Raw genomic sequence first — 25,241 nt, 5'->3', positions numbered from 1 at the left:
GGGCTGAAGGCAGCGGCTGCTGTGACGCAGTGCTGCTTGTCTGAGGACCGATGAGCTGACCCCTCTCTGTGCCAAATGAGGCTCTTTGCCTGAAACCACGTTGGAGCCCCTGGGATTTAATTCAGCCCACCAGATAATCGTATGTGAGCAGCCTTGCTGGGCTACGCATGGCACCTGAAAAGGACGCACAGGCGTGCCACACTTGGAGCCCAGCACGGCACAGGGCAGCCTTCCTCGGGAATGCCATTGGACGCTTACAGAGCTGTGCCCAGCACCTAGGACCTCGGGCAGCTCCTTGGCCACCCAGTGTCCAGACACAGCCCCACGGCACCCCTGGAGTCCAACACAGCACACAGCACCCTCCTCGGGGCTGGGGGAGGGGACTGTTGTCACCATCTAGTTTGCTACGGGGAATCATCCGTCAGCTTCGCATGCCCCTAGGTGTCACAGAAAGCCCTAGATGGCTGTGGGGTGAGCCCCTAAGCGTTGCTGCATGTAGGCAAAGGTGGTCTTCCTGGTCCCTGCCGTGCCTGGAATGGGTGGGAGGAACCCTCACACTAGTTCCCGGTGGGACCCAGAGCCATCCGGCCGGTGGCATGCGCCCACAGGTGTCCACGGCAGAGGTGGCTGACGCTGCCAGCTACATGTGTGTGGCCGAGAACCCGGCGGGCTCCGCGGAGAAGCTCTTCACCCTCAGGGTGCAAGGTGAGCTGGGCTGAGCAGGAAAGCCCCTGGGTTCCCCAGCTGAGGAGGGGCTGGTGCTCTGGGTCTGCCCCCCGCGCTCCGAGGACTCACCGTGCGGGCAGACACGGCGCCTCGGTCCTTCCAGTGTCCTGGGCTCTGGGCCAGTGCCAGCCGTACCCCAGGAGCGCATGTGGGGGACCCTGATCACTAGATAGTTTTAAGCAGCTTCGGGGGCTGCCAGAAGAATGGATCTTCTGAGGCCTTACAGCACCATGATCGCGCATTTGCTGTGTACCTGGCGGGGGGCTGAGTACTTTCCCCGGACTCATAGCTGAGAGGTTAGCCCAATTTTAGGGCTGTGGAAACAGACTCAGAGATGTCACCCAGTGGGGGTCTCCCCGCCCTGGAGTCGGCCGGCCCTCCCCACCTCTGCATTCTTGTGACACATATATACCTCAGTGGCCATGAGCTCTGCCTCCAGTTGTGGGGCAGCTGTGGCCTCGGGGCGGAGGGATGATGGTATTACTCAAGGTCTAGGACCCAAACCTGAATTGATAGTCTGGCTCTGCCACTGAGCAGCTGAGTGACCTTGGAAAAGTGACTCTCCCTCTCTGATCCCTAAGCCCCCGTGTTCGCATCTGTAAGATGGTTATGACAGATAGGAGCTGCTGCACAGTGAGGTTTGAAGCTCCAGGAGCTAGTGAAGGCCCTGTGTCTCACTCTGGCTGTCCGCTCCCTGCCGGTATGCGTCGTCATGTGTCTTTCTTTATCCTGGTGGCCGCGGGGACAGTCCCACCACGAATCGCGGGTCTGAACTCGGAGCAGGTCACCGCCATCCTCAACAGCAGCGTCTCCTTCCCATGCGAGGTCCACGCTCACCCGAGCCCTGAAGTCACGTGGTACAAGGACAGCCGGGCCCTCTCCACGGGAGAAGAAGTCTTCCTCCTGCCTGGTGAGTAAACTGAGGCTGGGGACCCAGCTCTGAGGCTCTGTGGGAGAGCAGAGCTGCCTCCCCAAACCTGGGACGGGACTGGCTGTCGGGGAGGGCTTTAGGACTGTGGGCGTGGGGGCTGGGGGCTGGGGCCTGTTCGCTGGTACCAGGGGCATCTCCCCCACCCCTGGCAGGCACCCACACGCTGCAGCTGGCTCGGGCACAGCCGTCGGACTCGGGAATGTACATGTGTGAGGCCCTCAATGCCGCCGGCCGGGACCAAAAGCTGGTGCAGCTTAGCGTGCTGGGTATGTCCTGTCTGTCTCCCCACCTGCACTGTCCCCCACTCCTTCAATCAGCCCTCACACCCTCAGACAGCACAGCCAGGAGAGGGGCAGCCGGCCCTGGGGGAGCCTGGGATGCCCTGTGCCCTCTGCTGCAGTGGTATCAGGGGGGCATGGTGGTTAAGATCCTAGTTTTTAGCGTTTGGACATGCTTGGGTTTGAAACTCAGCTGTCCACTTATTTGCTCTGTGACCTTGGGCAAGTCACTTCCCCTCCCCGAGCCTTGGGTGTCTCAGCTGTAAGGTGATGGTTGGTATAAGGGTAAGATGATGGTATGTGAGCCCTTAGCCCAGTGCCTGGTGCCCCGTGAGCTGTGAAGCTGAGGAGGGGACAGCAGGATAACAGCCAGAGCTGGCCCAGGAAGGGCCCTTCCCAAGCCTGATGGATCACGAAGTTCTCCGCATGGAACCTTCTGGGGGGCTTCTGGTCTTCTGAATCCTCTTGGGGAAAAGCTGGCCCAAGATGTCATGAGCCAGCACTCCCTGGAGGATTCTTTCAAGCCCTGGGGCAGGTTCATTCATTTGGGCCTGTTCACCTACTGTGCGCCCGGCACCGTGCCAGGTCTTGTGGGCTCACAGCTGGGGTGGGAGCTTCTGCACTGGTTTGCTGGAGGGACATGGGCCTGTGGACCCGCATGGAGGGCCCTAACCTAGCTGGGGCCCGCCCTGTGTAGGAAAGAGCCTAGGAGGGTTGTCACAGCATCTCCCCCGACTGGGAGGCTGAACCCAGAGAGGGCAAGAGGCTTTTCCCAGGTCACCCAGCGGGCCCTTGGCATGCTGGCCTGGCTTCTCTTCTTCCAGCTCCCTGGGTCTGTGTCATCCCCTGCGGCGGGGTCCACCGCGTGACCTTGTCTCTCCATAGGCTGTTAGCCTGCGGCTGCAGCCGGGGAGGACACGGGGAAGGCCGCGCTCCTCACTCAGCTCATCTCCTTCCCCAGTTCCCCCAACCTTCAGGCAGGCTTCCAGTGGCCCCCAGGGTGTGGTCCTGGTGAAGGCGGGGGACAAGGCCGTCCTGAGCTGCGAGGCAGACTCACTTCCCGAGCCAACCGTGACCTGGCACAAGGATGGGCAGCCCCTGGTCCTGGCACAGAGGACCCAAGCTCTGCTGGGTGGGCAGAGGCTGGAGATCCAGGACACCCAGGTGAGATGTCTGGTGGTGCGGGCAGCCGCGGGAAGCCCTGGGAATGTCACCTCCTGGTCCTGGGGAGCCGAGGGTGGGCATGGGGGGCAGCTGGGTGGCAAGATGGGGGGCCTGCGGCCTCCTTGGCCTGCAGGATCCCAATCCAAGATGATTGGCAGCGTCCGGGCTGGGAGGCGTGGGAAGAGCACGGGGCCCCAGATCGGGCGCCACACTGACTCACAGAATCACTTGGAGCAGATCCGCCTGCCTGTTGCCCCAGAATCCAGAGGCCTTTGCAGGCCCCTCTGGCTGTGGCTCCCCGGGAGTGTGTTCCACCTGCCCACGCCCCTCCCTGGGATGGATGAGACACTCACAAGTGTTCTTTGAATGAAAAATTGCTGCTCCTCTCGAATTGCACCTGGGTTCCGTCTCCTGACTCAGCGCCATCCCCACAGTGAGGGAACCTTCTCCTCCAGGCTCCACAGACAGACGTGCAGCCCCAGGGAAGGGTGGGGTCTGCATCCTGTGCACTCACCTTCCATCGGCCCTCCTGCATCTCAAGGCTCTTGGGAAAGGCCAGAGGGTCCCATCTCCCCTTTGGCTTCCCAGGCAGGACCAGCATATTTGGGGAGTCCCTGCTGTGGAAGGTTCTGGGACCTGGATGTTTTGGGGGAGCCGTAGGTATCCCCACTGCAGCCGCACACTGTCTTCATGTGCTCTCTCTGTCCCAGGTGTCGGATAAAGGTTTATACAGCTGTAGAGTCCACAATACAGCCGGGGAGGCCGTGCGGACCTTCATCCTCACGGTCCAGGGTAAGCCGGGCACCAGACTGCCAGCGTCGCTGCGGTACCCCTAGCAGCACAGGGAGTTGCCAAGGATGGGAAGGGCCATCGCTGGAAAGGGAAGGTGTGGCTGAGTGTTTAGGGCACAAGATCTGGAATTGAAAAGACCAGGATCCGAATAGGACTCTGCCAATGACTTGCTCTGTGGGACTCAGTAGAGTGACTTTACCCCTTTGAGTCTCAGCTTTATCTTCAGTAAAAGGAGCTAAAAGTAGTACCTGCCTGTGTGGCACCCAGGAAGTGCTCCATCTGTGGTCTGCCATGACTGTGTCTAGAAAGTGCTGGGCCCGGGGCCCGGCGTGGAAGCACTGGGACAGGAGCCCTAAGAGATCAGACCCTCGGAGTGCAGGGGCCATGTCACCCCCGCCTGAGCCCTGAGGTGCCTGCCCCAGCAGCCCAAGAATGGAACATAGATGGCATTTCATTGCGTGTAGCTCAAGCTGGGGATGAGGGAGAGCCTGTTGGAGCTGCCTAGGGAAGCAAGGGATGAAGCCTTGGCCAGATTTCCTCAGGATCAGCTATTGTGTCGGTTAGGGAATAGACTCAGCTGGGTAACAGAAAGACCCCAAAATACAGTGAATCAAGTAAGAGAGACATTTACCTCTGTTATCCAAAAGCCCAGAGGTGAGTGTCTAGGCTGGAGGGTAGATCTGTACCTACCAAGTGGTAATTTAGGGACCAGGATCCTTCCATCCTGTTGATCTCCCATCCCCTGGGGGTTGTCCCTGTCCATGTCGCATCCTGTCCCAGCCCACGAAGCAGAAATGAGCAGACGTAGAGGGCAAGCATTTTTATTTTAAGTGGGTGATGCAGAAGTTGCATCTGTCCCCTGTGCTTGTATCCCATGAGTGAGAACTTTGACAGCTGGCCACAGCAGGCTGCAGGGGACACTGGGAAATGTAGTTTCTACCTGAGTGACCCCGTGCAAGATGGGATGGACAGCTTGTGGGGACACCAGCTGTCTGCTGCACATGCCAAACCCTGTAGCCTCTCCAAAAGGGGGACAGTGGATGGATTCAACCCTGAGCCATATTGAGTACCAGTGTTGAAAATTATTGACACCAGGTCTGCTGCTCAAATCTCATAGCTTCTTCTCCTGGTGGCCACCTTAATGAACAGTGGGAAGGGAGGAATGTCTGGTCCTTGAGGGAGAAGATGTTTCATCCTGAGCACAGCTATCTCTTTTCCACTGGTAGTGGCTACCTGGGATGCATGACTTCATCCTGGCTGAGCAGGGGAGAGTGTTGGGATCAATTAGTGATGTCTGCCCTGGCATAGTCTAAGGTATGCTGGTGCAATAGCCATGAAATTTACCATCCTTGGGCTAAGTGGTCCCCGCCTGGGCTCTGCTTTGTAAATGTTTTGAAATAGCCAGCTGCTGGTTGTATTTACATTTGCGAATAAAACAACTCATATCATTATCAATGGCAAGGCATAAAATGTCAACTCCTAACCACAGGGAAGGGCTTCTCGGGCATCCCTGATCTGCCTGAGAGGAAGGAAGCAGGAGGCAGGGTCTTAGGATTCTGGGAATCTGGCTTCTCTCCTGCAGTGCCCCCAACGTTTGAGAACCCCAAGACGGAGACCGTGAGTCAGGTGGCTGGAAGCCCCCTGGTCCTGAGCTGCGACGTGACTGCAGTCCCTGCACCTAGTGTTACTTGGCTGAAAGACAGAATGCCTATTGGTGAGTGCATTAGTCCTTATCTTTTGGCGCCAAGTAGTCCTTTATTTAATGAAATGGCAGTGAAAACAGAAGGGGTAGTTGGTTGTTAACGGTTCTTACTTGGCAAAATCAAAAGCTGGCAGTGCCCTGTTGGTCCCATCCCCCCCGATTTGTCTTTCAACCCTGTTGGCCTTGAAATCCCAACATCGAGGACCATCTGAGCGGGGGCTCAGTGGCTTCTTGTGTTTGTGTCCATAGTCAGCTCCCACGGGACAGAAATGCAGCGTGGGTGCTGAGGGTCTAGCTGGCCCGACCCTGGGCCTGGCGTTGGCCCCGAAGCTGCTCCTTCTCCAGGAACTCAGCTCCATTCGGCCCAGCTGTCGGTCACCCCCATCCAGGCCTTCAACCTTGCCCCGCTCTCTTCCTCTCCCCCGACCCACCCACCCATGGGTCAGTAGACACCTCGTCTTGTCAACATAAATGCCTCTGGTGCCAGCCCTGCTCTCCATCCATAGCCTTTCCCGTTCCAGCCACCACTGTCCACACCCCTGGGTGAGGGCAGCAGCCCCTACACTGGTCTCTCTGGTCTCCTCCATGCCTCCAATGCAGGCTCCACCGGGGCAGAAGGGATCACAAAGTGCAGCTCTGAGTGGGTCAGTTGTCTATTGAAACTGAAAATCCTTTCGTGCCTGGAGTCCTCAGAACCACAGCCCAGGAGGCCCTTCGGGGCTGGGGCCAGCCCCCCTCTCCCTGCCCTGCTGCGTGCTCCAGACAGACCCAGCTGCTCTTGACTCCTTGCATATGCCTATGTCTGTCTGTCTGTCTCTGTCTTTCTCTCTCTCAATAACAGCCTTATTGAGATGTAATTCACATACTCTACAATTTACCCAATGAAAGCATCCAAATCAATTCTTTTTTGTATGATCACAGACCATCCCCACAATCAACTCTGGAACATTTTTTTTCCAACTGTATATTTTCTTTTTTAAAAAATTGAAATATAGTTGATTTACAATGTTGTGTAAATTCTGCTGTATAGCAAAGTGATTCATACATATATTCGTTCTTTTTATAGTCTTTTCCATAATGGTTTATCATAGGATATTGAATATAGTTCCCTGTGCTATACAGTAGAACCTTGTTGTTTATCATTTTGGAACATCTTTATCACCCCAAGGGAAATCCCTTACCCATCGCCTTCACTCCCAGCCGCCCCAGCCTTAGGCAGCCGCTAACCTACTTTCTGTCTCTATAGACTTGCCCGTTCTGGACAATTCATATAACACGTGGAATCATACAACACGTGACCTCTTGTGACTGGCTCCTTCCACTTAGCATCGTGTCTTCAGGGTTCATCCGTGTTGTAGTATGTGTCAGTTCTTCATTCCTTTTTTAAGTTAATTTTTTTCTTTCTTTTTTATGGCTGAACGTTCCACTGTGTAGATATATCATGTTCTGTTTATCTGTCCACCATCTGATGGACATTTGTGTTGTTTCCACCTTTTGGCTATGGTGGATAGAGTGCTGTGAACGTTTGTGTACAGGTGTTTGTGTGGCGTTTGCTGTCCTTCCTCTTTGATATATACCTGGGAGTGGAATTGCTGTGGACCCTGTTCTCTCTCGGCTCCAGCTCTTGGCACGCGCTGTTTCCTCCCTGAAATGCTCATCCCAGGCTCCCCGGACCACCTCCACTTTCACCTGGCTGATTCAGACTCACCTTCAGGTCTCAGCTGAGACTCACCTCCTCCAGAAGCCTGGCCTGGTCTCTCCATGCTCCGTCAGGGTTTCACAGGGCTGGGCACACAGGATTGTACCTGTGTCGCTGTCTCTGATGTATTTTGAACTCCTTGAGGACAGGGACCACGTTTCACTCATCTTTGATTCCCGAGCTCTCTCGCTGTTGGACACGTAGTAGTTGCTCAATACATTTTGTGTTGAAAGACTGGCTGGACAGATGAGGATCCGGGGGAGGGCAGACCAGTCTGGACTGGTGCAGTTAGAGAAGGCTTTGGGGCAGAGGTGCTGCTGGAGAACGCGAGGGGGAGGCATTCTAGGCTGGGGGAGGGGTGCAGCTTGAGCAGAGGCCCAGGGGAAGCCCCACACTGGACTTATGTTGGAGTCAGTGAGTGGCTGGTTCACCTTGATCGGTGCGGGGAGGGAAAGGTTGGAAGGAGGGTGGGAGATGAGGGCTGGGCCTGAGCGTCAACAGGAAGAGGAGCAAGCCCTGGACTCTAAAGGGGGCGGCGGGGGGGCACTTCCCTGACTGTCCAGTGGTTAAGATGCCGAGCTCCCAATGCAGGAGGCACGGGTTCGATCCCTGGTCGGGGAACTAGGATCCTGCCTGCCACATGGCATGGCCAGAAAAATAAATAAAAATAAAAAAATAAAGGGAGTGGAGTCCCTTGGGAAGAAATGTCCCCAGTGAGGGAAGTAGGGAGGGGTTGGTTGTAAGGACCAGAACAATCAAAGAAGTCCAGGCTGGGGAAGGCCGTGGCGTAAATGGCTAGAGGCCCTGCCCACATCTGGGCCCACGTCTGGGCATCAGTTTCCCTACGAGCATAAGAAAGGGCTGGGTGATTCAAGGTTCCCAGGGTCTTTCCAGCCTTGTGAGTGTGGGGGTCAGGCGCCCTCTGCGGGAGTCACGAGACTTCTCTGTCTGGGCCCAGTGGTGGCAGCTGGGGCGGTGGGTCTGAGCAGGTGAGGTCCTGCCACACCCCTCTGTCCCACAGAAAGCAGTGTGGCACGTGGTGTGGTCTCCCGGGGGGGGCGCCTCCAGCTGAGTCACTTGCAGCCAGACCAGGCTGGCACCTACACGTGTGTGGCCGAGAATGCCCTGGCGGAGGCCCGCAAGGACTTCGTGGTGGCCGTGCTGGGTACGTCTGCACCCTGCGCCCCCCGTGTCCCACCCCCATGCCAGCCCCAGCCACCGCCCCGGGCCTCACCACACCCACTCTGCCACAGTGGCCCCCCGGATCCGGAGCTCGGGCGCCACGCAGGAGCACAGCATCCTGGAGGGGCAGGGGCTGCGGCTGGACTGCGAGGCTGACGGGCAGCCACCACCCGACGTGGCCTGGCTGAAGGACGGTGGCCCGCTGGGCCAGGGCGCCGGCCCCCACCTCCGGTAAGACCCAGCCTGTGACCTCCCCGCCCCAGGAGGCAAGCCTGCAGGCCCTCACGCACCTGCTCCCGGCTCTCCCTCCCCGGGGCAGGTTCTACCTGGAGGGCAGCTCCCTGGTGCTAAAGGGCCTGAGGGCCTCGGACTCGGGGGCCTACACCTGCGTGGCCCACAACGCGGCCGGTGAGGACGCCAGGCTGCACACCGTGAACGTGCTGGGTGAGCAGCTGAGGGGCGAGGAGAGCCGGGCCGCCCCACCGTCCCGGGGCGGCAGCAGCCTGGCCGCCGTGGGGCCTCCACTGGGGCACCTGGAGGGTGGTGCCAGGGCCCGGATACGGGAGCCCTGGTGCAGCCCCAGCCGTGCCCACTCTGTGAGCCAGGCCAGGCTGACCTGTCCGGGCCTCTGCCCCATCCTCAGACTAGGGGCACAACTGCGACAGCCCAGGGGCACAGTGGGGGAGTCGGGATAAAGGAGAGACCCACACCCCCAGGCAGTGGGCTTCATCATCACCTGGGTGGGGCGCGGGCCTGAGACCCACGTGATGATTGCTACCCGATGGCTGCACGTGGCAGAAGTCGAGGTATCGGCGCCACCTCCTGGGACTTCCCTGAGAGGAGCCCACCTCCCCGCCCAGGCCCCCTCACTGCCCCCGTTTTTCCTCTCTGCCCACCCACCAGTGCCTCCCACCATCGAGCAGGGGGCAGAGGGCGCAGGGACCCTGGTGAGCAGGCCCGGGGAGCTGGTGACCATGGCGTGCCCTGTCCGGGGCTCCCCGCGCATCCGCGTGAACTGGCTCAAGGATGGCCTGCCCCTCGCGCTCTCGCAGCGCACCCACCTCCACGGCTCGGGCCGCACCCTCAGGTAAGGGAGCGGCTCCCCTGCTCAAGGATGGCCTGCCCCTCGCGCTCTCGCAGCGCACCCACCTCCACGGCTCGGGCCGCACCCTCAGGTAAGGGAGCGGCTCCCCTGCCCACCAGCCAGCGGATGGCAGGCCCCAGATACACTCTTCAGGCAGCTTGGGCTTAAAAGCACGTCCGCATGGTTTTTAGACTAAAAACAACATAAACATACAGAGGTTTTTGATGGGGAGAGTGGGAGATGAAAGGGGCCTCTGCCCTCAGGCTTTCACAGCCCAGTGGGGGAGGTACAGATCCGGGTGATGACATCTGGTGGCACCTAACTCAGCCTGGCCCCAGGTAGAAGAAATCTGGGAAGGCTTCCTGGAAGAAAGTGCCTGAGCAACGTCTTCATGCATTCAGCAGCACGTAACGGGGTGCTTGCTGTTCCAGGTGCAGTTCCAGGTACTGGGATGGAGCAGTGAGCAAGATGGAGCCTTTGCTCCTGCAGCTTTGGGGAGGGAGGGGAATGGAAAATAAACAGATATAAAAGTGACATGTCACAAGGGATGTGTGCTCAGAAGAATAAAGTAGGGTGAGGGGATGGGAGGTGGCAGTGGAGGGTGCTATTTTAGGGTGGCCAGCAGTAGGCACTCAGATGAGGTGACACTTGAGCAGAGATGGAAGGCCATGAGAAGGGGAGGTGAGTGGATTCCATGGCAGGAAGAATTCCATTCCTTCCAGGCAGGAAGAGCAGGTTCAAAGGCCCTGCGGTGGGCGTGTGGCTGTGTGTTCTCGAAACAGAGTTGGAGGGTCGGTTATGAAGGGGGAAGTCAGGTGACACAGGGCCTCGTGAGTCCTTCAAAAGACTTGGGCTTTCCTAAGGAGGGAAGGGAAGCCCCGAGAGGGTTTTCAGCAGAGAAGTCACATCATGACGTGACTTAAATTTTGTGTATGTGGTAAAAACACATAATAGAAAAGTTACCATTTTAGGCATTTTTAAGTGTACTGTTCAGGGGCATTAAGTACATTCACATCGTTGTGCAACTTCACCATCTCCAGACCTTTTCATCTCCCCAAACGGAAACTCTGCCCCATCGAACAGTAATTCCCCACCCCGCTCCCCAGCCCCTGGCACCCAGGACTGTACTTTCTGTCTGTGAACCTTCCTTATTCTGAGTACCTCAGATAAGTGGAATCATGCAATCGTTGTCCTTCTGTGACTGGTTTATTTCACGCAGCATCATGTTTTCATCCATGTTGTGGCATGTGTCAAATTTTCCATCCTAATTTTTAAGGCTGAATAATATCGCCTGGTATGTGTAGAACACGTTATCCTTTCACCCATCGATGGACACTTGGATTGCTTCCACATTTTAGCAGCTGTGAATAATGCTGCTGTGAACACGGGTGTTGGCTTATCCGTTTGAGCTTCTACTTTCATTTCTTTGCGGTTGTGACTTAGGTTTTTAGACGATCCTTCGGGCTGCAGTGTGGACAGCAGACTGTAGGGCCAAGGGCAGAGTGGGAGGGCATTTTAGGGCTGCGGCCACAAGCCAGGTGAGACGTGGTGGGGCCTGGATCAGAGCCACGTGGTGGAGGTGCTCCAGCTGGTGGTGTTTGCGGAGAGACGGGGAGGGGTTGAGCAGGGCTCTGGGGTCTCTATCTGGGAACCCGGAAGGCTGAAGTCTGTTTTCTGAGATGGGTCCACAGTGGGAGGGGCACGTTGAGGGGTGAGACCGGTGTTCTGTTCCAACCTGTTGGTTGGAGAGGTTCTTGGACATACAGGGAAGGTGGAAACCAGGCATTTGATACTCCTGTCAGGAGTTTAGGAGGTAGATGTTTGGAGATTGTCAGTGAACAGGTGGTGTTGGAAGCCAGGATGGGCTGCGGGCCCCGGGAAGGGAGTGTGGACTGAGCCTGGGCTGCCAGCGTTAGGGTGGTTATAACAGACGTTTCAGGGTCACTGGGGACGTTGACAAGGGCGGCTCAGGAGGAGTGGTCGGGGCAAAAGGGGGTTTGAGAGACAGTGAGGGTTCAGGCAGTGGAGACAGTGAGTAGAGACGAGTCTGGCGAGTCCTGAAAGCTGAGAGGAATTGTCTAGAAGAAGGGGGTGGGAGTACAGGCTGTCCGGGGGTGGGCCAGTGGAGCTTCCAGAATTTGGGAAGCAGGAAGTCTGGCTGCAGAGTGAGGTGGGCAGAGAAGGCAGCAGGGGTGGGGGGTGAGGTGAGGACTCTCCCTCTCTCTCCTTCTCTCTGCTTCTCTCTCTCTCCCTATCTCTCCTTCTCTCTCCCTCTCTCCCTCTCTCCCCTTCTCTCTCCCCCTCTCTCTCTCCCTCTCTCTCTCTCCCTCTCCCTCCCTCTCTCTCTCTCCCTGTCTCTCTCTCTCCCTCTCCCTCCCCCCTCTCCCCCCCTCTTTCTTCCTGTCTCTCTCCCTCACTCTGTCTCTCTCTCTCATCCCCCCCCCCCTTTGCTCTCGGGCTTCAGGATTTCCCAGGTGCAGCTGGCAGATTCCGGCATCTTCACCTGTGTGGCTTCGAGCCCAGCGGGCGTGGCCGACAGGAACTTTACCTTGCAGGTGCACGGTACGGAGCAGGGGAGTGGGTTAGCGGGTCCTTCGGCCTTAGGGGCGAGAATCAAGGCTCTTGTCCCCTCCCCTCTGCCCATCTGGGTGAAACCAAGGGTTGGCCCTCAGGGATGTCAGGGCAGGGCAAATAGTCTCTGATTCATTCGGTCACTCATTCATTGATCTCACAAGTAGTTGTTGGACACTAGTGTGCCAGGGCCTTGCCAGGCACTGGAATATGGCAGTGAGCAGAGGTAGCCCTGACACCAGGAAGTCGGTGAGGGAAACAGCTCTGTAAAATTAAAATTCCACGCAACTAGTGATACCAGGGTAAGGAGAGGGTGCCACAGGAGCACAGAGGAGGGCACCTCACCTGGCCTCGGGCATTCAGGGAAGGCTTCCTGGAGGAGGTGAGGTCTAAGCTGAGGACTGAAGATGAGAAGGAATAGTCCAGGAGAAGGGCATTCTGGCCCATAGTTACAGTCTGTGCAAAGTCCAGGGGCGAGGGCCACCTGGCATTGGATAAGTTGGCTCGTGCCCACTCTTTTGCCCTGTGCAGTGCCCCCTGTCCTGGAGCCGGTCGAGTTCCAGAATGACGTGGCGGTGGTCCGTGGCTCCCCGGTGGTCCTCCCCTGTGAAGCCCGGGGCAGCCCCCTGCCCCTCGTTTTGTGGATGAAGGATGGGGAACCCTTTTTGCCCCGGAGCCTGGAACAGGGGCCTGGCCTACAGCTGGAGACAGCGGGAGTTGGCGACTCAGGGATCTACTCCTGCGTGGCCGTGAGCGAGGCAGGGGAAGCGAGGCGGCATTTCCGGCTGACGGTGATGGGTGGGTCACCTGCCCCCAGCGCCAGCTTCTCTGGGCCAGGGACGGGACGGGGGTCCTCGGGGGGCGATGGAGGCGGTGAGAGAGGTGAGCACCCTGGAGGCTTGGGGCTTAGGGAGCAGGCCTCGCCGACCTGGCTGCAGGGGCTGGGGGCCAGGACGCTTCCTTCTCCTGGGGCTGTGCCCCTCTGTCTTGTCCTTGGAACCTTGTAAAGCAGGAACAAAGCCATCGAAATCTTGGGGCTCTAAGTCTGAAGCACAAGATTTTGCAAGGGTGCCCTACTGGAAAGATGCGTTTCCCTCCATACTGTATCCTTGTTTTTTTTGTTTTGTTTTGTTTTGTTTGCGGTACGCGGGCCTCTCACTGGGCCTCTCACTGCTGTGGCCTCTCCTGCCGTGGAGCACAGGCTCCGGACGCGCAGGCTCAGCGGCCATGGCTCACGGGCCCAGCCGCTCCGCGGCATGTGGGATCCTCCCAGACCGGGGCATGAACCCGTGTCCCCTGCATCGGCAGGCGACTCTTAACCACTGCGCCACCAGGGAAGCCCTCCTTGTTGGTTTTTAAGCGCAAATCATTGTCCCAGGCAGATGGGCCCATGCTCGGACGTGTTTAGGACCCTCCAACACAACCACCAGCCTCCTGTTTGCAGGCCCATGTACTGTCAGCATCTGGATGGTGGGGGAGGGGAATGAACCCCACATCCTAGTGTTCTGGGCATGGCCCCCATGGCTGACCCAGGGCGGGGTGTCTTGCAGATCCCCCCCACATCGAGGACTCAGGCCAGCCTGCAGAGCTGTTGTTGACCCCCGGCACCCCCTTGGAGCTCCTCTGCGATGCCCGGGGCACCCCCCAACCCAGCATCACGTGGCACAAGGATGGGCAGGCCCTGAACAGGCTGAAGGACAGCAAGAGGGCCGGGCGGGGGCTCCGGGTGGAGGGTGTGCAGGTGCTGCTGCCCCGCCTGCTGTGGCATGAAGCTGGGGAGAGGAGGGGAGGGACCCAGTGGCACTTGGCAGGGTTTGCCCAAGCTCCACTTTTATTCGGGGTATGAGGATGTGAAGAGGACCCCCCACCCCGGCCCCGGGCCATGCCCTTGGGAGCTCCCAGTCAGGTCAGACCCAAGGCTGATGCAGAAACCAGATAAATCCCTAACCCCACCAGAAAAGAACTGGTACAGTCAAGGGGGACTCCCTGGAGGAGGCAGACTCTGCCCTAGCCCTAAAGCAAGGGTGAGCCAGTAATAGGGAAGAAACATCCCAGAGAGGAGAAGGGGTTGGTGGGAAAGGCAGGATGGCTGACTCAGCAGGCCTGAGGCTAAGTCCTGGGTCCTCAGCTGTGTAGGAGGGAAACCAGATCAGGAGGTGGGCAGGGTGGGACCGGAGGTAGCTGCTCACCCTGCCCCATCCCCAGGTGGGTGACGCTGGGCTGTACACTTGCCTGGCCCACAGCCCTGCTGGTGAAATCGAGAAGAGCTTCCGGGTCAGAGTTCAAGGTAGGGGGCTGCCAGAGTGGGGGCAGGAGAGGGAGGCAGGATGGGACCTGCAGGGGTGGGCCCCTCTCTCATGTTCTCCCTACCCACCTCACCAGCGCCCCCAAATGTCATTGGGCCCCAAGGCCCCCGCGGTGTGGTTGGCCTGGCCCCGGGACAGCTGGTTCTAGAGTGCTCGGTGGAGGCAGATCCCGCACCGGAGATCGAGTGGCACCGTGATGGCATCCTGCTGCAGGTGGGTGCCAGGCTGGGGACCCAGGCGCACCGCTTTCTGTTCCTCTCAGGCCCCAGACCCTGACCAGACTCGATCCCAGGTGCCGAGGGCCTATTCTGGGCCGGCCCTTTGCATACCTGCTCTCCTGACGTTTTCCACCCCTGTTACTATTGTCACCCCCATACTGTGGATGGGGACACCGAGGCAAGGCTAAGACTTGCACCCCAGGGCTTCTGATGCACATCTGTGCTGTACCTTTGAGCTGTGCTTAGTGGCTGTGTGGCTTGGGGCCAGTTACTGCGGTTCTGTGCGCTCACCCCTGAAATGGGGCCAATTTGCTGCTGTGGACCCAAGAATTGTAGATCTGGTGGAAGCTCCAGCTCCTAGTGGGAGCATGGGTCCCCCCTGCAACGTGCCCGACAGGCAGAGCTCCAGGGAAGATGCTCTTTCCCTCCCAAAGGAGCCTATTTCCCCAGAAAGTCCTCAGCTGGGCATCGGTTCAGGGGCTGCAGGCCGGCCCAGAATGAATGGGGCAGAGACCACCGTCCGGCCCCGCTGGTTCCTTGGTCTTGGTGCGTGGGGGGCTGGCCTGGCCCAGCCCAGCACTGATGAGGGTCTCTCCACCCTGGGGGTCTCTACAGGCAGATGCCCACACCCAGTTCCCAGAGCAGGGCAGGTTCCTCCAGCTGCAGGCCCTGAGCACGGCCGACAGTGGCAACTACAGCTGCACAGCCCGCAATGCTGCAGGCAGCACCAGTGTGGCCTTCCACGTGGAGGTCCACAGTGAGTGGCCCCACCCCACCCGCCCTGCCCCCCCTCCCTGAGAGCGACAGGGTCCCAGCACCCGCCCCCTCTGTGCCTCTCCTCCAGCGGTGCCCACCATCCGGCCGGGACCACCTGCAGTGAACGCCTCCGTGAACCAGACGGCTCTGCTGTCCTGCAAGGCAGACGGTGCCCCCCCGCCCCTTGTGAACTGGCGGAAGGACGGCATCCCTCTGGATCCTGAGAGCCCCAGGTGGGAGCTGGTAGGGGAGGGCATCAGGGAGGGGCTCAGGTACCTCTTTACGGGTTGTAAACGGAAGCCCACCTGGGCAGTTGGAGCAGAAAGGACATGGGTCTTCTCAGAACCCAAGGACGTACATGCCCATTCGTTAAGGGCGTGAGAACCCCTGGTGGCTGTCTGTCTGTCTGTCTGTCTAGTTTTGACTCTTGGTTGCTAGTCTGTTTCTGTGTGTGAGGGCTTCATGCCTCTCTCTCTCTCAGACCAATTTTCTACACCTTCTTTCTCTAAGAACATGGCAGAACAGCTCCCCACACACACCTCCCCCCCACCCCCACCCCCAGCCGAGTTATAGCTGCTGCGTTCACACAACCTGCAGACCCTGGTGAGCTGTCTGTGAATCCCAGTTCCAAATTCCCAGGGCAGAGAATTCCATTGGCTCAGCCTGCGTGATGTGTCCATCCCCCGTCCAACCGGCTGTGGCCAGGGGCGGGGTCACACAGTACAGACATGGCCCCTGGGAAAGGGCAGTTTTCCGACCTAATTGAGGGGCTGTTCTCAGAAAGGGTTGGGGTACCACTGCCCTCTGGCTCTTGGGGGGAGGCTGGGCCCAGGTGGGAGCATGGGAGGCCCGAAGCAGCCCCTCTCACCCTTTCTGATGCTGGGTTGTGGTGCAGGTTACTGCCCAAGGCTGTGGCCCCACGCCCCACCCCGCCACCGACCTTGGCCTCACAGATGCAGGACTCCTGAGTCAGCATCCTCTCTCTCAGAAAGCCAGGGACCAAGGGGAGGGTCTTGCTGGAGACACTACCAGGGGTCCAGCTCCTCCCCAGGGACTTGCTGGTCTGCCGGTATCCGTGGCAACCCCTCCCTGTGTTCCAGGTTTCAGGTTCTGCCTGAGGGTTCCCTGAGGATCCAGCCAGTCCTCGCCCAGGATGCCGGCCACTACCTCTGCCTGGCGTCCAACGCCGCAGGTTCCGATCGGCAGGGCCGCGACCTCCGGGTCTTCGGTAGGTAGAGGAGGGAAGGTGTGTTTTTTTTGCCTTCAGCGTCCACCCCCTGTCTGGACCGGGTCCTGCTTAGTTTCTGGTTCATCTTAGCTGTCAGGAGCCAGGAGCAACGATCTCCAAATATTTTTGACCATGAATCCTATTAATAAAAAGTTTTGAGCATGTACACTCAGAGATGCATATTGGGGCTTCCCTGGTGGCGCGGTGGTTGAGGGTCCGCCTGCCGATGCAGGGGACACGGGTCCGTGCCCCGGTCCGGGAAGATCCCACATGCCGCGGAGCGGCTGGGCCCGTGAGCCATGGCCGCTGAGCCTGTGCGTCCGGAGCCTGTGCTCCGCCACGGGAGAGGCCACGACAGTGAGAGGCCCGCGTACCACAAAAAAAAAAAAAAAAAAAGCGTATTTATCTTTATGCATACCTTATATACGCTTACTATTATGCTGTTCTACTGCATGAGAAAACATGCACAAGCTGTAGAACCCTCAGAATCACTGAGCCAGGGGCTCTGATCTGCTCTTCCATCCCATTGATCACCTTGGTGGAGGCTGCGCTGCTGGGCCCTGGCCTCGGGTGGGGCTGCCGGGGAGTTGCGCCCTGGAGGCCCCATTCAAGGAGGTGTAGTTAGGGGGATGCCAGCCTCAGGGGTGGTCAAAGGCCCCATCGCCCCAGCTTTGGGAACCCGTTGGAAGATCCGCTCGGGGAGTTTCTCCTGCCTCCTCGCCCCTGCTTCCTCGGGGATGGGCTGAAGGTGGTTGGAGTATCTCCTGCTCCTGGACTTTACCTTAGAGACCCCCGCCCTGCCCCCACCCCACACCCCGTCTCCTGATCACTCTTCTCTCCCCAGAGCCTCCAGCCATCACCCCCGGCCCCTCCAACCTGACCCTGACTGCTGACACTGCCGCCTCACTGCCCTGTGAGGCCAGAGGCTCTCCCAAGCCCCTTGTGGTCTGGTGGAAGGATGGACAGAAGCTGGACTTCCGCCTGCAGCAGGGAGCCTACCGGTACTGAGCTGGTCCTTCTGGGAGCGTCATGAGATGCCTGGGGTGGGGAAGGGCGTGCCTGTGTCAGAGAAGGGGAGCCAGGCCAGAACTGAGGCAGGGGCGCGCTCGGGTCTCACCAAAGCCAGCACCAGAACTTGTGTCCTGACTTCAAGGGGCCAGGAGGGTCTTTACACTAAGATACCTGGTCGGAAGTGGGGACATTTGGGACATACAGCCAAATGGAAAATATATGGCCTTTGCAACCACTTTAGTCACTATTTAAGAACCCACGTAGAAGCCCAAGTTCATGCCGGTTGAGCCTGGACCCATGGCTCCTGCAGGAGCCTCGGTCTCCCCGTTTCTCAAATGCAGCTGACCCTGAAATGATCCCTGGGAGTATTAAGAGGTCAGTTCACCAATGAATTCACCAGATATGTGTTGTGTTAGGTGCCAGCTCATCATGGAGCTTTGTGACTAAGCAGGTGTTCAGTGAACACGAGCAGTTCTGATCAGGGCTTTGGATGTGGTTACTACTGCAGAAGTTATCATAGGTGGTGACTGTAGGACATTTTTAGGATTATGGAGAAACCCAGAGGCAAACATTAAAATTGCCCACAAACTGAACAGGTAGACCTTGGGAGGTAGAAAATTCTAGGAGAAACTTCTAGAGTCGAGGCTGGGGGCCGGTTACAGGAAGGGAAAATAGTCATGAAACACATCCCTCGCCTCCAAATTCCCCGGGTAGGGAGGCCACGCTGGCTGGTTTCAGGTCAGCCCGGCCAGTCACTTAGCAGACAACCGTCCGTCTGTCTGTCCAGGCTCCTGCCTTCCAACGCCTTGCTCCTCACAGCCCCCAGCCCTCAGGATTCAGCCCAGTTTGAGTGTGTGGCGAGCAATGAACTGGGCGAGGCCCACAGGCTCTACTGGGTGACGGTTCACGGTGAGTTCACACTCAGGAGTGACTGTTCACAGCGAGGGCAGATGAGGAGGCCGGGATGGGGACAGTGCCTCCCTCTCCTGGGCGCTCTCTCTGCCTCCAGGGACCTGCACGGCTTCCCTCTGAGCCTTTCTGTGCTTCCCGGGTCACCGCCTCCAGGAAGCCCTCTCTGATCCTGCCTTCCCACACTGACATAACCCAACTCCAGCACAGTTCCTGGCCTGTGGGAGCTTGTAGGCGAGGCCTCTCCCAAGTCCAGAATGTTCTGAACCCAAATCTGACCTTGTCATCACCCCAGTTAAAATCCCTCCCACCATGGCTGCCCACCGCCCTCAGGATAGAATGCATGGTGTCACCTGGGCCCAGAAGGTCAGCCCTGCTGACCCCCCAGGTTCAGCTCACCCCATGGCCTGCCTCACTCTGGGTTGCATTCATGCCTCTCAACTTTTTGTTCCTTACCTCGGGGCCTTTGCACATGCTGTTCCCTCTGCTGAACACTTTTCCCTTCACCCAAGCAATATCTGCTCTTCCTTCAAATCTCAGGTTAAATGCCACATGCCCCAGAGACCTTCTCTGGCCTCCCTCACTCTGTACCCCCACCAAGCCCACTTGTCTTGTGAAACGCTCCCTGAGATACCTGGCTGGTATCTATAGAAAGCAGTTCATAACTATCCCACACGCCCAGCAAAACACATCTGAGTGAGGAAATGTGACTGCCGCACCTCCCTCCCCGGAGCTTCGTCACTGATGTCACCTTGTGTCTCAGTCTGTTTATCCTTCTCGTCCACCTGGCCCCGTGGCTGTGTGTTCCCCAGGGGACCTCAGCAGGGCCTCAAGCCTTGCCTTGCGTTTCAGTGCCTCCCACCATTGCCGACGACCAGACAGACTTCACCGTGACCATGATGGCGTCCGTGGTCCTCACGTGCCACAGCACAGGGGTGCCAGCCCCAGTTGTGTCCTGGAGCAAAGCAGGCACCCAGCTGGGGTTGCGGGGGAACGGCTACCGTGTGTCACCTTCGGGTAAGGAAGGGTGAGCCACGTGGACCTGCTGCTGAGGGGACACTAAGGGGCGTTGGGCGGAGGCTGTGAAAGCAGCCCGCTGGGGCCTGGTGGTTGAGAAGATGGAAAGTTCTGGCCTGGCTCTGCCATTCGCTCACTGTGTGACCTGGGAGAACCCCCTTGCGCCCCACCCCCCCCAGGCCTCAGTGTCCCCATCCACGCACTAGAGTATTGATATCCATCAGTCAGTCCCTGATGCTAGTTGGTAAGTTGGTGCTCCTTATGGCAGAATGAGAAAAATAATAGCGACATGAGAGTTTTCATAAAGCTAGTTTTAGCTCATTAGAAGGATTGGCCTTTATTCTGAAATAATGCTTTTCTTAATAATTTGGTGTTGAGAATGCCTTTCTTTTATGAGATTAAGGTGATAGTACATGGTAATTTTTTAAGTGTCTTTGCTTGTTAAAATAAAAAGCTGGCAACTTTATGGGGATTCTCTAAATTAAATGTATTTTTTAGTTGGTTGGTTAGTGAAATCCTAAAGTCTGTGAACCACTGGCCGGATCTGTGGTTTTCAAACTCTTCCAAAGCAATAGAACACTTCCTCTGACAAGTGGTTATGGGAAAGCCCAACATGTGAGAGAAGCTAGGTTCTGGTTCCATCTGAGGCTGGGATGGGGGCTGTGGGGTGGTCCAGAGTCAGGTGGGCCTCGCTCCCTTTGCCCCCTCAGCAGGCCCTCAGGGGTCCACGGGGGATGGTTTAGAAACCACCTTACCTGACTTGCAGCCTGTGGTCTGGGAAGGTTAAAATGGTATTCATTGAGCAGCCAAGGCTGAGGGAGAGAGGGCAAAGGGAGGACAGAGGAGGCAGCAATCTGGGGAGGCTTCCTGGAAGAGGCAAGTTTTGAGCAGAGTGCAGCAAGGATAGCAGGGTGAGGGCCCGTGGAACCGGGCGCGGGCAGTCCAGGGATTCCAGGCCGGGTAGTGGCAGATCCTGGCACATCACAGCCAGAAGGGTCTAGAGATCATCCTGTCTGATTCCTCATTGTACACCTGGCCCAGAGACTAGAAGTACCAGAGAGCAGAAGGGACTTGCCTACGGTAATGGTCTGAGCAGGGAGCAGAGGCAGGCCCAGGTTCCCCTGTGCTGCTTACAAATGGGCAGGGAGGCAGATTGAGTGACCTGTAACAGAGACACCAGGGTTGGGTGTCTAAGAGCCCTGCCGGCTCCACCCCTGGGACATCTGTCCCAGGCCCCCTCAGCCCTCTCTGTGCCCTGTTCCCATCCACAGGTGCCCTGGAGATCAGGCAGGCCCTCCCCATCCATGCCAGCAGATACACCTGCACGGCCCGCAGCTCCGCCGGCGTGGCCCACAAGCACGTGGTCCTCACCGTGCAAGGTAAGCGTCCCCGAGGCCAGACAGCCATGGCTCTTGGGGCAGGGAAGCTGGCAGAGGGCTAGAGGATTCTTTGGGAGGAAAGAAACAGCCCGCCTGTGCCCTCCTTTCCGACGTTTCTGGAACCCCTTGTTCCCTTTAGCAGTCTCTCTCTCTGGTGGGAGAGGCCTGGGTGTTAACGGTGTCCCCAGGGACCTCTGCAGCCCTGTTCCTTTGCAGCCTCCCCCGTGGTAAAGCCACTACCCGGTGTGGTCTGGGCGGTGGCAGAGGAGGAGGTGCTGCTGCCCTGCGAGGCCTCGGGCATCCCCCGGCCGAGCATCACCTGGCAGAAGGAGGGGCTCACCGCCCCTGCAGGTGAGTCTCCTTGGCAGCCAGCGCGGGCGGGAGGATGGCGTACGAACCTGTGGTCCTCCTTCCTGCCCCCGCTTCGCCTCCTGCCCTCCCGCCTCCCCTCACCACCCCAGAGCCCCTGATTCTGCCTGAGCACTCGGTGGCTGGGCTGGGAGTTTGGGTCCGGCTTCCGTGCTCGCTCTGCCCCCTCGTCACCCTGTGGCCACAGCAGGTCATTTGGCCGGTCAGACAGGACAGCCCAAGCAGCCTTCCTGCCCTCCTCGGGGGTCCTATCGCCCCAGCGACCGGCCCCCGATTCCTTCCCGCCAAACCCAGGGGTGAGGACCCAGGTCCTAACCAGTGGACAGCTGCGGATTATCCATGTCAGCCCAGAGGATGCTGGGAACTATTTCTGCGTCGCCCAGAACAGCGCAGGCAGTGCCCTGGGGAAGACTCGGCTGGTGGTGCAAGGTGGGCCCCGGGGGTGTGGGTGACTCTGAAGTGGACCCCAGCGAGCTAGGGGCTTTGAGGCTCCTGAGAGCCCCTCCCTTCTCTGCCCAGCCCTGGTCCCGGGCGGGGCATGTCCCCACGTCCACCCCTACTCCAGCACGGCTTGTGGTTCTAGAAAGAATTCAAGAAAAAAACGGCTCCCATTTTGCACCCAAGGTCTGGCTTCAGACGGTAACTCCAGGGTCCCCTCTGCCTCCTCTGGCCCCTCCTGGGAAACTGGTTTGGTCATTCTTCGTTCATTTTGGCTTTCCAGTAGCAACAGCCATTTCCGTCCCTTTAGTCACTGTGTGTGCATGTGGGTGAATGGGTCACTCTGTCACAGCTTCTTCACCAAGCTCCAGAGAGTCCCCAGGTTATCCAGACCACGGGGCCTATGACCAGGGGCCGGTGGGGGCAGCAGACAGGGATGGAGGAAGGGGCTGAGGGTGTGTCAAGTGCCAAGGGCACTGGGGCAGGGATGGCCCACCCCAGCCCACCCCAGCCCGGCCCAGTCACCGAGGGGACCTCCCTATCTCCACAGTCCCGCCTGTGATTGAGGCTGGCCTTCCCGACCTGTCCGCCACTGAAGGCTCCCACGCCCTCTTGCCCTGCGCGGCCAGCGGCAGTCCTGAGCCCGACATCACCTGGGAAAAGGATGGCCAGCCTGTGTCTGGAGCTGAGGGGAAGTTCACCATCCAGCCTTCCGGGGAGCTGCTGGTGAAGAACTCAGAGGTGAGGGCCTGGCCCCAGGGAGCAGAGGGGAATAATAGTAACAGCAGGAGCGGCAAACACCTGCTGAGCACCCGCCGTGTGTCATGCTCTGTGCTGAATGCTGTGCAGGTTCTTAATCCTGGAACCTGGGGAAGTAGGTTTTATCACCTTAGCTACAGATGAGGAAACCGAGGTTCAGAGTGTACCTAGGTTTTGAAGACATGCTATTGCCAAGAGGCAGGACCAAGATTTGAATCAGGACCTCTATGGCTAGTCCCTGGGGGAGGGAAGGAGCCCTGGAAGAGAGGGAGGGGGGAGCGTGGCGATGACTTTGTGTCCCCAAACTGCCTCAAATGTTCTTAACCTGAGCTACAGGCATGGGTGGGACCCCGGCTCCGTTCCCCCATCAGTACTCATCATGTTCTGTAATTACAAAAGAAGTCGCTGTCCAGATGGATGGGTGGCTGCTGGGTGGGCACATCTCGAGGGGGCCATGGGGGTGGGGATCCTGCCCCACGGGGAGCCAGATGTGCAGTGGTGAGTGCACCAGCCCTGCTGGGATGCACCACAGAACTTCTCCTCTCGGAGGAGGCACCGCAGGGCCCCCCTCGGGGATGATGGATGAGGTGAGCACAGGTGAGCGGAGTGCAGGTTCCATTCTGAGCACATAGGAGGTGCTTAGTAAATGGTGACTGTTACAAACGTGTGGTCAGGCTTAGATTATGAAGGCTGAAAATGCAATTAACAGTCAAATTAAGAAGGAAAAAAAGGGAATTTTTTGGAGCCAAGCTGAGGATTATAACCGGGGAGACCTGTTAGAAGTAAAGGCACGGTCACATACATTTTCAATTCGAAGAATCATACATCAGAATGACATACTCGTATTTCACATAAAGTTCACCAAAGACACACAGTCCGGGTAAGGAGGTACGAAGTGAACAGCGAGTCACCATGACCCCTTACAGAGCTGGGAAGGAACGCTATTCTTTTAGGAAGTTACATTGCTAGCATCAGAGGAAAGGAAAGAAAAAAAGATCTTTACAGCTGAGCAGGCACACCCGTCCTTGAGGAGCTCTGGTTAATGTGTAATGCAGGTACACACCGCACGTTAGGGATGGAAGGAGGAGGCCCAGAAAGACAGAGAATTTCATGTTTAGTTTTTCTTGTCCTGCCTTAAAATATAAATTGTATTTCATCAAAGCGCATAGCCATAGGAAAGCTGCAGGGAGGTGCAGTGGTGAAGCCGAGCTGTTTGCTAGCTGTGTGACCTTGGGCAAGTCACTTTGCCTCTCTGGGCTGGATGGTCCATGGGAACCTGCCAGGGAGCAGGTCCGCGGGGGCATTCTGGCCCATGTTGGGGTGGGGCAGTTATCAGGCTGACCCCTCCCTTTGCCCACAGAGCCAGGACACTGGCATCTACACCTGCACTGCCGAGAATGCCGTGGGCCGCGCCCGCCGCCGCATGCACCTCACCATCTTGGCACCGCCTGTCTTCACCAGCCTGCCTGGGGACCGCAGCCTGAACCTTGGGGACAGGCTGTGGCTTCACTGTGCGGCCCGTGGCAGCCCTACGCCCCGAATAGGCTGGACTGTCAACAACCAACCGGTCACAGGTCTGGACCTGCTGGGGGCGGGTGGGACAGAGACCCAGGACGCTAGGAGGTTGAAGAGGGTGGGCGGGGTGGGGTGACCCAACCCGGTGAAGGGGAAGACGGTACCAGTCAGCCTGTGGGTTCTGGGTCTCCAGACTTGGCCCTGTGTTGGGGCACAGGGCAAACACACATGTGGCCCTATGTGACCAGTCACACGTCAGACCCAGCAAGAAGCCACCTGTGAAAAAGACTCAACCCTGGAGACCTCAGGGCCAGGAGAGGGGCCTGTGCTCCAGCCTAGCACTGCTGCTCCCATTGTGGGCCCCTCAACACACTCCATTCATGGGGGGCTCTCTCCTCTCACCTGGGTCCCCAGTGCCGTTTAGGGAGGTCCAAGGCCTGCACAGGCCCTGTGGTACTCAATAAACGTCTGCCGAATGGATGAGTTGCTAAGTCTCCTCCGCTGCAAAGTGATGTTTTCACATCCTCCTGTACCCAAGTCCAGGTGCTGGGAAACGAGTGCTCCACCTTTGCACACCTGTGCAGAAGGCTTTGCCTCAACCTCACTGCTTCCTGGGCGGAGAGATCAGGAGAGAGATTCAGCCTCTCTGAGCCCAGCTCTTCATCTTGAAATAGAGATAACGGGGGTCCTGAGGGTGGAATGATTTAATGTAGGAGGCTCGCCTGGCAAGGCCTCGCCCAAGTAAATGCCCCGTCGGTGTAGCACGTGTCCTTATTCCTGCTGGAGGGGCACTGTCTAAGGATTACAGGGAAAACAAAGGTGTTAACAGCATCCATCTCGGGACCTCCCTGGAGGTCCAGTGGTTACGACTCTGCGCTTCCACTGCAGGGGGCACGGGTTCGATTCCTGGTCAGGGAAATAAGATCCCTCATGCAGTGTGGTACAGCCCCCCTAAAAATTAATTTAAAAATATAGCATCCAACTATATGTAACGCATGACAATATCTCTGTAAGTGCCACATGTTAATAGGCCCCCGAAGACCTACCCTTGGCCACTCACCGTACTCGCGGTGCGGACTTGAAAATGAGAAAAGGCAGGTCTTCAACCTCACCCTCATCACCTGATCCTGTGCCTGCCACGACAGCATCCCACTTGCTTAGGCTTCCAGCAGGGAGGGGACGCTTTGTGCCTTTATGAAGCACCTGC

At 58.1% G+C, this 25,241-nt stretch overlaps 1 protein-coding gene across 1 annotated transcript in view; it reads left to right on the top strand.

Moving 5' to 3' along the window:
• HMCN2 (hemicentin 2) overlaps positions 1-25,241 on the top strand; it is a gene marked incomplete at its 5' end in the record, with an annotated part of 150,276 nt that overhangs the window by 104,860 nt on the left and 20,175 nt on the right. The window contains 26 exons of the mRNA XM_082842097.1: positions 609-705; positions 1,475-1,636; positions 1,810-1,923; positions 2,897-3,099; positions 3,810-3,891; positions 5,474-5,605; positions 8,314-8,457; positions 8,546-8,705; positions 8,794-8,918; positions 9,378-9,561; positions 12,023-12,120; positions 12,661-12,927; positions 13,680-13,870; positions 14,335-14,416; positions 14,512-14,648; positions 15,269-15,410; positions 15,498-15,642; positions 16,510-16,637; positions 17,482-17,638; positions 18,436-18,557; positions 19,410-19,574; positions 20,846-20,953; positions 21,170-21,304; positions 21,617-21,751; positions 22,311-22,501; positions 23,880-24,093. Coding sequence (XP_082698223.1) covers positions 609-705; positions 1,475-1,636; positions 1,810-1,923; positions 2,897-3,099; positions 3,810-3,891; positions 5,474-5,605; positions 8,314-8,457; positions 8,546-8,705; positions 8,794-8,918; positions 9,378-9,561; positions 12,023-12,120; positions 12,661-12,927; positions 13,680-13,870; positions 14,335-14,416; positions 14,512-14,648; positions 15,269-15,410; positions 15,498-15,642; positions 16,510-16,637; positions 17,482-17,638; positions 18,436-18,557; positions 19,410-19,574; positions 20,846-20,953; positions 21,170-21,304; positions 21,617-21,751; positions 22,311-22,501; positions 23,880-24,093 — 3,820 coding nt within the window. The remainder of the gene's footprint in view (positions 1-608; positions 706-1,474; positions 1,637-1,809; positions 1,924-2,896; positions 3,100-3,809; positions 3,892-5,473; positions 5,606-8,313; positions 8,458-8,545; positions 8,706-8,793; positions 8,919-9,377; positions 9,562-12,022; positions 12,121-12,660; positions 12,928-13,679; positions 13,871-14,334; positions 14,417-14,511; positions 14,649-15,268; positions 15,411-15,497; positions 15,643-16,509; positions 16,638-17,481; positions 17,639-18,435; positions 18,558-19,409; positions 19,575-20,845; positions 20,954-21,169; positions 21,305-21,616; positions 21,752-22,310; positions 22,502-23,879; positions 24,094-25,241) is intronic.

This window comes from Leucopleurus acutus (genome assembly GCF_964270905.1).
Source record: "Leucopleurus acutus genome assembly, chromosome: 7".
Lineage (NCBI taxonomy): Eukaryota > Metazoa > Chordata > Mammalia > Artiodactyla > Delphinidae > Leucopleurus > Leucopleurus acutus.
Note: the sequence above shows the minus strand (reverse complement) of the source record. Positions and strands in the feature narration are given on the sequence as shown.